At 39.0% G+C, this 18,702-nt stretch overlaps 1 protein-coding gene across 1 annotated transcript in view; it reads left to right on the top strand.

Annotated features, from left to right (window-relative positions):
* The window catches only part of LOC139726984 (arylsulfatase B-like), a 50,386-nt gene extending 39,441 nt beyond the window's left edge, over positions 1–10,945 (top strand). Inside the window, exons 5-8 of the mRNA XM_071637969.1 lie at positions 6,863–7,112; positions 8,538–8,746; positions 9,858–9,997; positions 10,820–10,945. Of these exons, the coding sequence (XP_071494070.1) occupies positions 6,863–7,112; positions 8,538–8,746; positions 9,858–9,997; positions 10,820–10,945 (725 nt within the window). The remainder of the gene's footprint in view (positions 1–6,862; positions 7,113–8,537; positions 8,747–9,857; positions 9,998–10,819) is intronic.
* Positions 10,946–18,702: the final 7,757 nt, after the last annotated feature.

The following is an 18,702-nucleotide window of genomic DNA, read 5'->3' as shown; positions in this document are numbered from 1 at the left end:
GGCCAGGGTTATAGGTCAAAGGTCATGGTCTAATCATGAAATTGTATCTGTTTACGCAATAACTCAAGACTGGATTAAGTGAATTTCACCAAACTTTGTACAAGTAAAACTTTGTACAAGGATGATGTATGATGGGGCAATTATTTGCTTAGTTCATGAGTGAAATTGGCTGGAGGACAAATCCAAAAATTTCTCCATTTACGAGATGACTCAAGACTAGATGAATCAAAGTCCACCAAACTTGCCTCGCCCCAGCAGAAACTAGAGCACGCACTTTAGTGCACGCAGGCAAACCTCAAATACGCGCAACCTGAACTCCAAAGTTCATTGATCCTACCTGCCAAAACATCAAAAATCCTTCATAAATTCCCCAAAAATTCTCGGATCACTACCAAAAGTTAATCGTTTGTTACTTGTGTCATTTTCAAACTTTCCTGCAAATTTCATTCCAATCCGTTCACTACTTTTTGAGTTATTTTGCACACGGACAAACAAACGAACGAACTAACGAACAAACCAACGGTAAAGAAAACATAACCTCCCCCCTTGGCGGAGGTAATAATACTTAGTGACTGCTTGCCTCCTCCATATTGAATGATTTTCCTATTACTATGAACAAGATATGCATGTCCACAGCATAAAATTTTTGGAAATTTGAGCCCATGGTTTTCATAGCATGAAATTTTCACAGATTTCCACTGGCATTCAATTCATAAAATGTTAATGCACACAAGATATGTCAAGAACTTCTGTGTGCATTAAAATATTGTAAATCTGGGCTCTTGAAAAAATTTGTAAAAATAAAATGCATGCAATTATTTCCCATTTTACTGTGGGTGGATACATATTCCCAATGTAAGATGACAATGCAATATTATTGGTAAATAACTAGTTATGTAGCCTTGAGCCTTGTCATCTAGCCACGAGTACAATGTATGTAAATGAATAGCCCACACATCCTGTGGCTATTGCTGAATATTAGCATACTGCTCAAACGTACAATAGGTAAATCCACATCTAAATTATCCTTTCCACTGACGTACATGCTGGAAATTTTTGTGCCTGTACCATATTTGCTCAAGCTCTGTGACTAGGGACTTTTCGATTTGCACGTTGAGCCAGGCGTCACCCTGTTATGACGTAGTTTTTACGTACTGCGCATGCGTCAGTGTCGACCCCCCTGGCTCATCGCACAATTTTCGAACGCATTCACCCCGGTCATCACCGCCCACTTAAATCGGTTGCACTGCGCTCAACCCACCTTACAATGTGTATCTATGACGTCACACTCCTCTCGCGATAGACAAAAATCATGCGAAAGAGCAAGATGACTCTCGGGAGATCCGTGCTCAGTTCACCTGTTTTCCTTTTTCTTTCGAGAGAATATTGATATTCTAATTACATGAAAGCTTATGATCTTGATACGTCACAGCAGCAGCGCTGACATACAAACTACAGCCTCTGTTACCCAATTCATTTGCCCGCTTTCACTGTTTCGCACTTTGCAACTGCAAACCGTAGTCCCACACATGCATTTACATGTAATGCTGTACGCAATCACATCTCGGTGCTTAGCCTGGTGCTATGCATTTACCTTGTAGTCTTACACAAAATCCATCCCAGGATACTTATTCGGCATCTATAGTCAAAGACAAAATAAATATTACAAGTACAGAAGCAAGTCACAAATTCCACATAGCATCCATAAGGCACAGGTTGCCTCCTACACATGCTATGAGACGTGACGCCCGAAATCGAAATGTGTTTTAGCAGCGGGTCAACATACAGACGTGACGCCTTGACGTACGGTTGCGCTCGGCGGCACGCTCTTCTCGTTCACCCAATCGAAAACTCCCTACTAAATATCTCCCTCTTCTAGCCCCACCCATTCTATTATCTGTTTCAATTTGAATAGTCCATTCCTCCTCTTCCTTCATTCTCTACTGCTCTTCTATGCATGCCCCTTCCCGCCCTATCCTGTTACGCCTTCATAAACTCCTGCAACCCTGGCCCCTCCAACTCTTGGGTGTGTGCTCTATTGTGACTAACCTGTTTGAATCCATCGCAATCTCTGTTTTACACTTGTACAGGGTTACCACCAGAGCCTTATCGGCAGAACACAAGTGTCACTTCCAAATTGAAACAATCATGTTGATGACAGTGCTTTCCCTGCTGGCACTGGAAGATCTAACCAGAAGCTGAAACTCAATCAAAATATCTAACCAGAATATACACTGCAATATAAGACTGCAACTACATAGCATGATAACCACACATCGACTGGCCCCCTCAACACTTGTGCCTGCGCTAACTTCTCTGAATCCATCGTAGTCACTGTCTTAGTACTTTACACTCATACAGGGTTAACTTACCGCCAGAGCCTCATCATCGGCTGAACACAAGTGGCGCTTCCAAATTAAAGTGATTGCGTTGATGACATTGCTTTCCATGCTCCCTGCTGGCTCTGAAAGATCTAAACAGAAGCTGAAACTCAATCAAAATATCTAACCAGATTATACACTGAAATACATGACTGCAAGTATTCTACATGTAGCAGGGTAACCGCATTTCGACTGGCCCCCTTAACCCTCGTGCCTGCCCTATCAAACTTCTCTGAATCCATCGTAGTCACAGTCTTAGTACTTTTACAATCGTACAGGGTTAATTTACCACCAGAGCCTCACCGACAGAATACAAGTGGCACTTCCAAGTGCAGGTGATGGTGTTGATGACAGTGCTTTCCCCACTAGCACTGGAAGATCTAATCAGAAGCTGAAACTCAATCAAAATATCCAACCAGAATATACATTGAAATATAGGACTGCAACTACCATGGTAATTGCACATCGTTCTTCATTTTGAATTACAGAAAAAAAAAATCCAGTACACTCTAAAATCACTTATTCAATCTCATACTTTGATCTTACTTTCTCACTGGGAGAAAGGAAAGCCTTCATTTGGTATCACTATTATTGTAATGCCCTCTAACCATGAACATGTTTCTACTTGGAGTGGTAAAAATTCAAGGTGGTGTGAGGCGATGCAAGTACTGTAAGATCCACCTCAAAGAGCAGTCATGAAGCAACTGGAAATATTTTTTAACACTATATAGGCCTACATGTTCACTGCACTTCACTGGATGACTTGAGAGGGTGGGAACAAATTGGATGAGTTTAATCTTTTTACTCACCTGAAAATGGCTGGATATTGTCCATGGCCCACTTTAACATACCTAAGTCAATGAGAGTACAGATATTGTGATACATTTAAAGTTCTAAAAACAAGATATAAAAGAATAACTGTATAAGCTGTTATTTTCGCGAATGAGGAGGTCACAGACATTTTCACGAGATGTTTCGTGAATTGACACTCCGGTGCTATCATAAATGCACTATGGTGACATTTTCGTGTGTTGTTAAATTCGCGATGCAACTGTGATTCACAAAATTTGCAAAAATTAAACCCTCACGAAAATAACAGCTTATACAGTACCATACTGCTATGAACATCACATCAATTCTTCAGATAAACGAGAAAATGGGCAATTAGTGCTGCGTCCACACACACACTAGAAATGAATGATGCCTAGCTGTGGAAAATGGCACAAAACTTGAGGGTGAAGAGTGGATAGATAAATGAAAAAGGTATGAATTCATGATTACCTCTGTCCTGAAGCATCGTGAAATGACAGCAAATTAACCAGCAATAAGATGAGACAGATCCAGCATACTGTTAGCTATTATAAAAAGTAATAATAAATAGGCCCACTGAAAATCTTCTGTCTTGAATAGGCCACAGCTCTTGCTATGCCTATCCATTCCACTTTTCACAGCCCCACTGTCAAGGCTGTCACAGAAAATCCTCGGTGATCAAGTGGGTGTTGTTTCTTCTCACCTGGATGCTTTCTCCTCCACAAATGAACTGAAGATTAACTTGTGAGAGCTCTTTGTACTCCCATCTGGTGTCAACAGGGGAGTTTTTGTTTTGAACACAATTCCCACACCCAATTCCCCCACCAGTGATAAGTGGAGATGCTGGGGCTTATACAACTGTAATAGGCTGTGATTGATATAAGGCAGATCGCTAGAGGAATTGCCTATTTGAGCTGGGATCACCATCATTGTAATCTCTCGTATGGCCTCCCTCTCTCTTCCCTAGGCCCTATCTAACCATCCCCCACCCCCACCCCCTCTCCCTCTCTCTCTCCCTGTGTACACAGTAGATTTCATTCCTGCTAAAGTTTTGGTATGCCAGCTCATGGGAGGATGAGATAAATCACCTTTGCGAGTTAGAAAGTTGACAACCCACTCTGCTTGCTGTTCTTGTTTTTGATTTTGTTCTTGTTTTTTTTAATAATCATTATGAACTACCTGCTGAGTGATGAATGTATAAATACTGAACTGATGTGGCAAGACATCCTTGGAGAAATTTGAATGACCTTCTGTGAAGAGGGAAATTAAAGAGTGCATTATCTTGCAACTGTTTGTTATTGACCTGTAAACCATGGACCCAAAACTCACCCATTTGTCAAAATTCTGGATAAATTTGTAACATTTTGCTGGCTGGCATGCTGTCTAGACTCAGAGCACCTCTCAAAGATTGCTAAAATTGATACTCCAATGGTTATTTTTATTATCATTTTTCTTATCATCATTCTATACTCTGATATGTTTTCAGTTTTTTTGTAGTGGCCATGATCAAGTAGTGAATCCTGCTTGAGTATGTATGCCCATGATTTTTTATCACGGCCACTACTAAAACACTGATCAATTCAGTGCGTATTTACGTCCATGGAGGGCAATTTGTCAATCAGTTGCAATGTTTTTGTCGGTTGACTCTCACTTTCATTTTGTTACCGCTTCTTGGTACACTAGGTTAGGGTTCACTGCTTTTTTCATTCCCCCCTCCCTCCCCCCACTCATGCTGTTGCTATCATTTCACTCTCTTCCTAATTCGGCATCCCTCTGTTGTTCCTTATCTTGTTCAATGTTGCCTCCCTATTCATTCCTATCATTCACAGGCAGTCCCCTAATGATCACTGCATGACCCTCCTCTGCCTTTTGCCTGTCCACCTTCCTGCTTTGTAATAATCCCCCTCTCTTACTTGTTGGGCTCCTAACCCATGACTTTCAACTCATTCCTTTTTTTTTTTATTTGTTCTGTGTCCCTAGTCCTCCCCTGACTGTTCTTGTTGTGTGCAGTCCTTATATAACAATTATGACAGGCCTGTTTGTCATTTTGCCTCTGACAAAGATACTGCTAGGATTGAAAACTCAGGCCCTTTTTGACCCCATGCACTCTAATGGTTCCATACAAAACTTGACTATCAAGTATGTGTGTGTGTGTGAGATGGAGAGAGAGAGAGGGAGAGAGAGAAACAGTTCATTATGTGACCACTAGGCTCAAAACCCACAAGAAGTTGCAAATTAGGAATCTCTGTAATGGGCCAAGATATGTCATTTGGGTTGACCAACTCATTTTTTTTTTTAAGTTTAAATTCCATTCCTAACACAACAGGGTAATCTCTTCCATATTTTCCTGTTTTCAGTATTTGTCGGCACAAAACAAAACCAAAATTTGGATATTAGCAGTTTTTCTGGACCATATTTTTGGACAGGTGCTGCTTTCTCTGGGAAATAAAACATGTTTTCATTCACCATCAGATACTTTAATTCTGTACAGCATGCGTGAGTGACCTAAAGGACAAGTACACCTTCATAATGTGTGAATTGAGTGAATGCAGCACTATTAGTAGAACACATTAGTGAAAGTTTGAGGAAAATAGGACAATCTGTTCAAAAGTTATGAATTTTTAAAGTTTTTGTGCAGTCACTACTGGATGAGAAGACTACTACAGTCTGTTATGTCACAAGCATATAATGACATGTTCCGAGTATACTTGGGCAAGTGTGTATGGGAAATGCGTGTTGTAGCAAAATCAGTCCGTCAACGGCTTATATCCTCCTTTCTACTTATTCTATGAAAATCTGAGGGACTGCAAGGGCTTTTTACACTTGTAAAATTTTGCTTAGCCCCGGACCAACGGTGAGGCGAAGGGGGGGCCTTAGCCCCACCGTTGGTACGGGACTATCCTTAGCCCACTTTCTGTTTACACTCGTTTTTGCCAAAGTGGGCTAGCCCCACCGATAGTACGGTACTATCTGGCCCTGCAAAATAGCAGTGTTTTAGTGAGTGATTGAAGCATTCTCATCAAAGGATACAGGTCTCTCTGCAGTTCAGTGTCCCCAGTTATCATATTCATGCTTGACATCAAATCCGAGCCAATCAGGATCAACACTGCCCTTATACCACAGTTAATTGACAAAAAATGTAAAAACATTTTACTTTCCTTTTCATCTCGTACAGATACAGTATGCTTAGTGTTGTATGAATGCTTATATTAGGGGATCTATAAGTCTAACCATTGTGCTTTCATATAGAGATAATGGTGAATCATATTTACATTTACATATATGGTTAGATGATATTGCAACTATTTGCATTTAGTTTATGATGGTATCAGCATGGATATATGGTCTACTATTACCCAGTGCCGTATATTAAGAGAGTCTAGCCAACTCGGTTTTTGGCTTACGTGTTTTGAAGCCTGTGATTGGTCAAAAGCTGGTCCCGTGATCTACAGGCGCCATGTCGTTACTGAAGTGCGCTCATACGCAATGCCCATTGTTAACTGCCCCTTATTTGGCTTGGTTATTTTGTTACGTCTGAGCGTACACGCTAATCCTGTGACGCGTAATACGCGCGGTAACGACATGGCGTCCAAATTAGCAGTTGGCCAGACTCTCTTAATATACGGCACTGCTATTACCTATTGTTTCATTGTTTCCAATCTTCATTACAGATAATGGTGGATCATATGGTAAGCAAGGAGTCAACTGGCCCCTTAGGGGCGTGAAAAACACCTTATGGGAAGGAGGGGTACGAGGCATTGGATTCATCACTGGTCCACAGGTACCCGCAGCTGTGCGAGGCACAGAGAGCAGGCAGTTCATGCACATCAGTGACTGGTTTCCAACACTCATCAGGGGAATCGCTGGTGGCAACACATCTGGCCTGAAGCTGGATAGCTATGACATGTGGGACACCCTCATGTGAGTTAACATTCCTCATAATCTTTCATGTGAGTAGTCAAGGATTTGCACAAGTGTGTACTTACGCACACAATCTTTAGCCTTTTTCTGATCTTGTGAAGTGCAGTACATCATGCTGCAGGTGATTGTCGTCTGCTTTTAGCTGATGTTTCTGAAAGCCCACATTCCACTGACCATCTTATGCTAATCTGATCCCCATATCATACTGCACATATTTTTGTATTATGATGAAATGTGATTGACAAGCTCCAGAGGCTCACACCATTTAGGCTCAAATACCAGTGCCATAGCAGAAGAGCCCCAGAACCAAGCAAGACTCACGTTACCCTGTCTGATGACTGTTTAATCATCACAAATTGACAAACTGTCAGCTGGACATGCCAAATAGTCACACAACACAAGTCTAAAACATACATCGGATTGACTTGACACTTTCCAGACTGACTTTGACACTTATCTGACACTGACTTGTGACTGCATGGCAGCGACATCAAATGGCCTGCTTTGAGCTATTAGAAAGCTCTGAGCTTAGTTCTTTCATTTTACAATCTTGCCTCATTGGATCTTGCCCAACATGTGTGACACTGACCTGATAGTCAACCAACTCAAGTTGCATTCATCAGACTGTGATTCTGTACTCTTCATTTAGTGGCCAGAAACAAGAAACTTTGCTTCTGACTAGTGACCAATGAGGAAAAATCTGTGTGAAATAACGGTATTGATGACAACCATTAATGTCAGCTCCAAAAAGAAAGAAATTATGAAAAATGAAAGGGTGTGCAGGAACCAAACTGTAAGTCATTATTATGGGGCCAATGGAAAATTGTTGATTATAGTGTCACAGTCCAATAGTGACTTTAACATGAGGATGCTCGTGAGTATACTCATGCACTGACAGAATTTCCTGTTGGTTCTTTGGAATGAGTGAGCAGAGAGAGGGTTGAATGTAAGGAAAGGTGGCAGAAAGACAAAGAATTGTCATGATATGCATGAAGCAACAGCAAAGGGCTAAAGGAAAAGCAGAATCAGTCTTTGTGAAGTATTGAGCACATTTCCAGAGCAAAATGAAGACTCTTAACCTTTGTGATTTGTTTGACAATTTGCAGACATGCATGCTGCAGAGTTATTTCTTTGCCAATTTGCACAGATGTGTGGAAATTGATTGTCAGGGTATTTGAAATATCTCATCCCCTATACCATATTGTGTCGTCATGGCCTTCCTGTTAATCTGAAGCAAAGTGCTACACATGAGTGGGCTTGCTAATTTGCAACCAGGTCAAGTTTGAATGAATGTACTGAATGCTGATTTAAAAACTTGGCAAGTTACCAGTATATCTACAGCTCTATGTGCATGGGCATGTGAGGGACCAAATAGTCTGATGCTGATGAGAGCCTGAAGTCTCCCATTTTTTTCTCACACTATAGGAAAGGTGGGCCATCACCAAGGACGGAACTGCTCCACAACATTGACCCCTACATCAGGGCTGACCACCAGTACGGCTACGACGACGATACAGACATGATCTACCCCATCGGCAAATATCCAGAGATGGCTGACGAGTTCTCCACAGATATGCGCGCAGCTATCAGAGTTGGGGACTGGAAACTTTTGACAGGAATGCCAGGCAAGAAAGGCCAGTCTCCTTTCACTGTTCTTTTCTCCTTCCTTCCCAATATCTTCCCCATCAATTAACCTGCTCTGTGCCAGGGACTTTAGACAGTATTTAAAATGCTATAGTGTTTTCTGCACCAGTTCATACTTGAAGCACACAAATGGTTAAAGCAAAAGGCTCCCCAAACATGTACATTGCTTCAGCAGATGCAGAGAGATTAGTAAAACACTTTGTGAAAGTTTGAAAAAAATTGGACAATATGCTTTAACTTAACAAAGTGTCAAGTTTTGCTTAATTCCATGTTCCTTTTTACCTCTGCCTGTGAGTGAAACCCACAGCTGGTGGAGCTTGTATTTCCATGAATTCCATTCATAACCTGTGAACAGTTTTTTGTGCAACAAATTTTCCTCAAATATTTTTCTAATCTTTCTGCATTTGCTGATTCCACATAATTGTTGTTGGAAAATTTCTCTTAAACAATAAAACAAATGCACATACACACACACACACATAAATGTAAAAGGCAGGTGACTTTGTGGTAACTGTGTTTCAGGGAGAGAGTGTATGTTTTACAACCATGTCAAAATAGATTATGTGATGCTCTTTTTGCCTGACTGATCTGCTATTGACATGAATTTTTGCTGAATTTTTAGTCCTGGTAGGAACATCAATAGCAAAACTTGCGCCATTCATATGAAATGATCGTTGTGTTGCAATACTCTAGCAATTACAATTTTTACATTGAAGGGGTTGTAGGTACTAAATTACTGGCCAAAAAAAAAAAAAAAAATCCCTTTACGTGTATGATATCTTTGTGAACAAACCATCAAAGTGATGACATCACGTCATCTCACCCTATGTGCCTGCAACCAATATCTGTCCCACTTAAACTTGTTTACTGTTGAAACTTCGATTGATTTTCTTATTCAGTTTCTGATTATGGCAAAACTTGTACAATATGATTTCTTTGATGCTATGGTAAAGCCAATTTGAACATGCTGTTGCATTTTGCCTTTAGTTCTTGATCTCCCTTTCTGCTCCTATGTATGTAATGACAGGGATAGTAAGCTTACATATATCAGATGATTTCATACATGCGTCTTTTATTTTATATTTTGACTAAATGATATAGGGATGGATCGATGGTTCCCTCCACCAGAATGGAATATTACTCCCATCTACCCAGTGGAGGTCCCCAACAAAGTCACCTGGTTGTTCAACATCTCGAAAGACCCGTACGAGAAAGAGGACTTATCCAACCAATTCCCGGATGTGAGTATGATGTACTGCAAATAATGTATTTGTTTATCGCTGGCCCACCTGCAAGTAAATCCTTGCATGCTACCCAATTGTACATTTGTAGATTATGAACAAAGCGCACAGAGATATACTAATAAGTGAGTAATGCACAGCTTTTTTCACTGCTTGATTCTGTCTTTACTGTAAGCTTGACGTGGCAAACATCCAAGTATACTGAACTCAGACAGTTGTGCAGAGCTTAATTGCTCGGGTCTGTTTGCTAAAAGAGAGTACCTTTGGCATACTTAGAACTGCAGTGATATGCCATTGTGTCAATATGACACATTCCGATACTATGAAACCATGAAATACAGATTACATTGTTTTAAATAATGTTTATAGCATATTTACACAATTCGTCCGCTAGTTTTTGCACAAAAATATGAGAATCAGGTTTTTGGTCAACAATGCAGAAACTGCAACCCTTTCCCCACTAAAAAATTATAATTTATTGGTTATTGCAGCACAACAAAAATATGATGCAAATGATACAACTGTTCCTAATGTTAGATTTTGTGTGAAAAGGAAATGTACTATTGTGTGTAGTGCATAAATGTTGCTGGAGTCATAGGCCATGACTTAATCACCTGATAGTTTTTGTACATTATTCACTACAAAATACTACCATTTTGTGAAAAACATGGAACTCTTAAAATGCTACATGATCTTAATTAAACCACCACCATTCCATCAGTCTGATTTTACTGGATATTCATTTAAATCATCATGAACGTGGTATGGAGTTGCATTGTAAAGCAAATATGTTGATGACACTTGTCGCTCTCTCATGCGTAGGTCGTAAAGGAGTTGGTTGAGAAGCTCCGCGTGTACTACCAGTCATCAGTGCCAGTGCGGTTTCCCAACCAGACATTTCAAGCGGATCCGGGATTGCATCACGGGGTATGGATGCCCTGGGCATGAATATAATAAGGTCAATTGTATCCCCTTCCCCCCCCCCCCCCAACTCAACCAAGAAGTCTATACCAAAGGCTGAAAATGTATGCGCTTCATCTCAGGTTTCCAAGTCACTAATATGTACATGTATGCTTGACTGTTTGTAATGATATCGTGAACATTCTCTCATTGTGTTGATGGTACGAGACTTCATGTTTGAGCATTTGACAAAATTTTGGTCTGTGATTGACAATATTGCTATCTGTTGTATGTTAGGCATACTATTTTCTAGGTCAGAAATCCCCAATATTAGGGATGCACTGGAGTAAACAAACACAGGATATGGCCACCTGTCATTAAGTGATAAGGATGTTATTATTCGCCCTGTTCTATGAAGTCGTCAAATGACACATGTATAAGTTAATAGTGTAACTTCTTATCAACTTTTTTTTTTCATGAAACTAACACTAGATCTAAACTCTTAATCTTACAATCACTTCCTTTGCTGATCTTCGTATCAGTCACTCCACCTGTGCTGATCTTCGTATCAGTCACTCCACCTGTGCTTGAGACCCAGCTACCACATCCCACCAAATGACTACTTACGCTGGTGGTAATTCATTTTGGATGTCCGCAATTATACCAGAATGACTAAAGAATACTCAGACAAAAGATTCCAACATCCAAGCATATATAGTGCATCGTCTAGCACGAAAACCTTAGGATGTATCTTTTCTCAACTGAAGGTATGACTTTGAAGCCCTGTAAAACATCTGCCAACTTCTGTGATCACTTCACATAAATTTGATCCACAGGTTACTATAGGAGAAAAGCCAAAAATGCAAGAGTACCTTTTAATTGATGCAAACCTGTATCACTTCCCTTTCTCATCTCTGTCTTTGTCTCTCTAAGATTTATATTCTGCCTCTCTTCCTTATTAGGAACAATGTATGTCAAAGGGGTTTGGGCACATCCTCTGACTTAGAACTCTGGCTACAATGGAAATGCACTTCTTTGGTGCTGGAACATGGGCCAAGTGTAACTCTAACTACCAAATAGTTTGGCTTATACGTGAGAGTTCTGGTTATCAATGAGATGAAGATCTGTGCATAAGGAAATGAGTTATCTTTTCTCCCAATTAGTTTTTAATGTATGCCCTCTTCCAAGTGACTTTGTAAATGTATGCTATTATTGTCTTGGGCCAAAATCTGACCAATCGTGCAGTGTGCTGACCTACTGGCCCTACCAGTGTTTTATTAAGCACGTACTGGGAGCATCTTGCACATTCTTGCACATTGAGAAAGAGTACACTAGGTTTCACTGCTTTCCGGCTGAGTTAGTTTAAAACCCTCACCATGCACAGCTCCCTTCTAATTGCTCATGAGCTGCTCTGATTTCACAAAGGCTAAGTTGAGCAAGTAGTCTGTGGTATTGGCTTTTGTATAGATGCAACAACTCCATGTCGAAGGTTTGATTGCATTTGATATGTCAAGTTAGACACTCAAGTGATGTCTTTACAAGTGTACCACTGAGTCACTGGGTAAATGTCATGCATGACAGTGATTAATAATGTGGGTTAAGTGTTTAAAGAGCATTAGTATTTAACCTAGCTTGATATAAGCTTTAACAAATAATGAAAATACAGTAGAATTCAGTCCCTCATTTGCTTTTCAGTCCAGACGTTATGCTTTCCCTTGCTTATGACCCATAGCTGAAAAGACCATCACTATCTGCCTTAAAATGATGGTTTAAAGAGAATGTGAATGTTGTGTTGTAAATGAAAGCGATGTGGGTATGGTATAACTCATTATTTATGTGCCTATAATCATGTTTAAGTTTTTTTAAACGAATTTCACCAAAATGTTTGTCTCATAATGATTGATTTGTCTTAATCTCTCTTTCATATGCTTTGCAATGTGCCGTACAAGAACATTTCAAACATTGAAATGCTTTAGAATCTGGTTTAGTAATACCTTTAAATGCTTGAAGGTGTTTTGAATTCGAGTGTAAGTGCAATATCAAACAGACCCAGGAACTCATTCTTTATGTATCTTATATAATGGCAAATTAAACAGAAAAGCTTGTAACAAACCCCAGCTCTGGATTTGAAGGTAGTGTGGAAAATGGGCTAGCAAGCAATTCTGATAAGATGTACAAGTGTACATGTGCAACATTTGTGTGAACAGCACTGTGTTTTGTAACAGTATTTCTACTTTGAAATATCTGAGCTGCATGTCATAATTTTAAATGTTGCCAGAGTTTCTGATACAGTGTAAATGTAAAACCAAGTGCTCTCTGTAAAGTGAAAATCTGTGAGTGACTAGATTTACAATGTACTCATTCCAATAGTAGTGTCGGAATTAACAATTCAGTAAAGGGGTGCATTAGCATGGTGGTAGCTGTTCAGCAATCTTATGCTTTTGACAGTGCAATTTTCAAAATTTTTGTATGCTGGATTAATTTTTTTATTTTTACACATTTATTTGAACATCATCATACTGCTCAGTCAGCAAAGTTTGACATATTATTTAAATTGATTAGCCACCAGTGTTGACTCATTTAGTCCCAAGGGAATTTTGCTGGAGATATTTTATACCAAATTTGTCATCAAGCAATTAAGATCTTTGTACTACTCTTCATATATATTTATATATATATATATATATATATATATATATACAGTTGTATATCATCGCTTGGGTGACAAGACCTCGTATTTAAAAAATGTCAAATTTTCAGGAGAGCCAAAAAAAAAATGGCAGCCAAAGCACTATAGCGAATGGGATAGCCTTTCCTTTGACATGCTGTGGTGGCTTCATTTTTGGAGTAAGACAGTTGGGATTTGGCCAGGACATAACTTAACCCATTATTTGACCATTAATCTAAAAATGTAATTTTCACAAAAATGTCAGATACAAGGTCTTGTCACCCCAGCGACAATATATATGTATGTATGTATGTATATATATATATATATATATATATAAATAAATAAATATATATATATATATATATATATATTTATATATGTAATTATATATATCCTTTCTATAATGGAGGAAGATAAAAAGGAACCGGTTATAATTATCACTTGTTAATGCATGTCTGCACAGAATCAGAAAGATATTTACAAAAATTTTCAGATCTTAAGACAGAGGGAGGAATTTCTGAAATGATAAGTTGGGTTGCTATTAGTATTACACGTATGAAATACAATTATGCAACTGCAATTGACAGGCTTGTGAAAATGCTTTAACAGAAACAAACCGATATTCACACAAAAAAAAAGACCAAATGAAAGAAGTTCTTGTTCATGAAAAATGAACAATGAATAGTATAATACAATGATTGAGCACCAAACCACAATTGGTTGTTGTTTTTTTTTCATTTATCTATTTTGTGTGTGTGTGTGTGTGTGTTTTACTGGGCAGATTCCAGCGTCTCTATCATGTTTCCCTGCTTTGTATAAGCTGTACCTTGACCTTCTACATGTATGTACTTAGTGACGCCATTGTCATCATTTACTTTGTCTTGTAAATGTGAAACGGTATAAAGGTCTTTGTTAGCATTCATCACACACTGGATGACATTTGGACCCTTGACACTCATAGGACAAAGCAAGTTGTGGTTTTGGAGTGTCCCAAAGTTCTTGAGGTTGATAAAGCCGAAATTCCAAGGTGATGTTATACAAATAATACACAGGTGAGAGTGCGTTGGTGGAGATGAAGCGCACTTGAGGGTATTTACAATTGTGAAACATGCACGAGGCGAAGCCGAGTGCATGTTGCACTACAATGTAAATACCCGAGAGTGAGCTGCATCTCCAGTAACGTCACAAACTCAAACCTGTGTATTATTTGATTTATAAAATGGGTCGAAAACTAACAGCATTTTTCACGTACCTTTGTGGGTCAATACCGGTCAGCTACATGCTCAAAAGTCAAGATGTCCGAAGATGTTCGTCCAAACATTTACACACGTTGCACTCGGAAATCCCGCACATGTAAGTACTGTATGTATAAGCGTATACGTATGCCACACGTTATGCACAAGAAAGGCCGGCTGGCAGCCCGAACGAGAAGTTGTTTACAGGATTGACAGCGCGTATAGTAGCGCGCGATGCACTTGTAACAACTGATTGAGTGTGCACTGCTAGTGTAAACTTTGCACTTTTTTGCAAGGCCGTGCATGATCGTAAAAAATCATGCACGCACACGTGACTCATTTCAGTGCTTCCAATTGGCTACATTCTTGAACCCATTTTATAATATTACATGGTGCTCGTAACTGGTCTATGTTGAGTATATTTTGCATATCTTCATCTGATGAAAATTATTAAAAAGAAAACAAACACAAAAAACAGTCTCCTCATGTAAAGTTTAAACCAAAAAAGGAGGCAGCATATTATCCACTTAAAACTGTGTGTATGTAGTAACAGTGCAAAGTTCAGAAGTGCTAGACATCATAAAGCTCATAAGTAACTAGTGTATAAAGTCTGACTAACAGTGTTCCAAAAAGTAAGAATTACTTGATTAGCTTTAGGTGGTGGCCAATATTATGTGCCATTTACACAGTTATGTTAATCAAAGTACTTATTTTTCCTTTTCAAAACCATACTAGCAGTTAAACGATTTGCAGTACTTAAATTTCAGTCACATATCATGCATGTTCATTTATGTGATTTTGAAAGAAGAGAGAAAGGAATGTATTATCATGCAAGTTTTTCTATTACAAATTTGTTAATGTCACTATTTTTATGAAATAAAGATGAGAATTGACTTTTTAATATGAATCAATGTTAGGGATATCTATTTGATATGTTCCCAGTAATGATTAGGCATGCACCATGAAGACTTTTAAAGCAAACGTGAAACATGATAATGTGTGAGTGCATGTGTTTGGATCGGTGTATGTGTTTGTCTGGAGATATGGAAAACATGTGGCTTATGAATAGACTTCGGAAAATCCCTACAAAAACCGTGAAAAAATAGAGTTCAAGAATGAAAAACAAAAGATACACAGGGTTCCAAAGAAGCAAATACGCATTCCTTTCACACTATTTTTTTTTCATATATTTTTTTGTTGTTTTTTGGTCCAGCTGATATGGATAGAAATATGATCAAGACCACTATTTAACCAAGCAGAATAAAAGTTAATCGGAACTCAAAAATTGTCTGGGGTACTTTTTTGTTATGAAATTTTGAATTTTTCGGATATATGGAATGATAAATGGAGCTCAGTATAACAAGCCTGTGTACCCAACCAAGCTGCAAATGATTACATAATACTGTTGTAGCAAATCAGTCAAATCTGCTAGAACAGTAAAGCAGTGTAAAAGAGAAGGTTATGGAGTAAATTGTACCAGTTACCAAGGAAATAGTATCCTTCCAAAAAGCTTATTGATCAAAATGTCACATTTTCATTATAATTATTTTCATGCATACACGCACTAGCAGACAACTTTAAGGCATGTTAATTCTTGTCTGTGTACTGCCAGAAAGTACCAGAAAGAGACATTTCAAGTAGAGCGCCTCATTTACAGTATACAAATACTGTATACAGTACCTTCCGAGAGTCTAGTCAAAACTGATTTAATGAAGAGGCATTTATAAACATTAACTTTCCCTCGGCACAAATTCATATGAAATCTAGATACCCTCGGCTTGCTTATTACAGCCAAGAAAGACATTGTCATAATTTGTTTGATATTCCTCATAAGCAGCTCACCATGGGAAACGGTTCCGTGACATTTGCTCCTTCAGCAATATTGCTCCCATGAAATTATATGCACGCTTAGCCAAACATAAATTTTACGCACACACGTGACCCTAACCCTTTTCCTAATCGTCCCATCAAACTAAACGTAAAACCCTATTACAACCGTACGTAACCCTAAGTCCTTGGAGAAAATAAGACCAAAATAATTGTCAAAGGAGCAAATGTGTCACCACTGAAACAGAAGAGGAGAGATAATGTCTTTCTAGGGGGCTGTTACACGAGAGTGGATTGAATGACAACTTTTCTTAATCTATGAAAACACATTTGGGTTCTGGTAGCATTACGATGGGATGTCTAACACTACCCTTTGAAGTCATGGCCGCCACCGTTTAGTTGCAAATCAAAACTTGGAGATGAAGAAAAAGCTTCCACATTTTCATTAAATTACAAGACGTGAATTTCAATCTAAAGATTGAAATAAATGTGTATAACCTCTAACTTCTTTTCCAAATTGTTCTTTAAAAGAATCTATATACTTTTTTAGAGTAATTTTAGAAAACTTTGAAATAATACACACGTTTTCTGTCGTAATGCACAATAAATGGAATGAAAATAGGTCCACAACAAATCTTGATATTTTTCATGACCATGATGCGCGCATTCTGCACATGTTAGTTTCTTATTTTTTGTTAAATCTAATATTGATCTAGACATATTCGAGACCCTGCATCACAAAACCATCACAAAGTCTCCAGACATGGATTTTTAGTGAAGGGTAGATTCTGAAAAAACAGGCTCTCAGCTTTAGGATGATGTATAGCCTAATACAAAATGGAGTTTCCTATTAGATAAGCCCATCAAAATAATGGATAGAAAGCGCACACTCTAGAAAAGTGTTTACAGAGTAAAGAGGCATTAAAAATGGTCTATTCAAGTTTGGTCCTCGCCAAGCTGCACTCTGTGCAATGAATGGGACCAAAAAAAAAAAAAAAAAAACGGGATGTAAAACTCCATTGTAACCACAATGAAGGGATTATCAGATTACGCTGAAATCTTGTACTCTCTATCAGCACATGCTAGTTGTAATTACTGATACTAACTTTCAAAGCAGTAGCACCATCCCTTCAAAAGTTTTAGAGTCGAAAGATAAGGAAGGGTGTGAAGTGTAGAGGGTTTTTTTTTTTAAACTTAAAAGGGGGCCATGGCACATGCGTATAATCACGCTCCTCAATGAAATGTCGGAGAAAAACCGCAAAAATCACAATTTACCGACCCTTGAAGATCCCAAACCTTAGAATAAAGATTTGCTTTCAGAAAATATCTAGAAAAGAAACTGAAGATTGACCAACGACCCTATTTTGAGTCCTCATGTAAAATCTGGGCGAGTAACTTTTCGTTGGTTTTGTGATGAATGCACGCACGGTCCCATTTGATCTTCAAATATTAAAGTACTACGCTGTCCGTCTTAACATACAATAATTGTATTCCCGCATGGTCCTATTCAAAACACACGCATTTGTTTTCGCCAGTACACGAACAGAGAGAGAGAGAGAGTGAGGAGGGGGGGGGGGGGGGTGGAGAGAGTATTCTGCTGTGAGAGCAGCACTGATACCACCCGTTCGAAGTGTGATTTCAAGGAGCATAACATCTCGACGTGAGCGGTGAGTTTGCAAAATCGATATAGCGCCTCTGCCTCACGATCCTAAGGACCCCGGTTCGATATCCGGGTCCCACTGAGCAGTGTTGTGTATATATCATACAGCCCCTCTAGTATAAGAGGCAAAACACTCTGCGCCTCAGTTTATTAAAATGGAGGTCCCGTGTGTGAAAGAGTCACAACTCATGCACGTAAAAGATCCCACTTCATTCATCGCAAAGAGCATGGTGTTCAACACGGTTAAGTCGTGCCGCCTTACATCCAACTGGACCCCACGGATGATCGGAAGGCCAGCTATTGCAGCCGAATATGGGTTATCTACCCATCTTCTTAGATGGAAAATGAAACAAACAAACAAATAAACAAACAAACAAACAAACGTTACACCAAGGAGATGCCTCCCTGATTA

Source organism: Diadema antillarum, unplaced genomic scaffold (assembly GCF_040938485.1).
Source record: "Diadema antillarum isolate AM-2024a unplaced genomic scaffold, OU_Dant_1.0 seq00000108_RagTag, whole genome shotgun sequence".
NCBI classification, from domain to species: domain Eukaryota; kingdom Metazoa; phylum Echinodermata; class Echinoidea; order Diadematoida; family Diadematidae; genus Diadema; species Diadema antillarum.
This window is presented reverse-complemented; position numbering and strand designations above follow the sequence as displayed.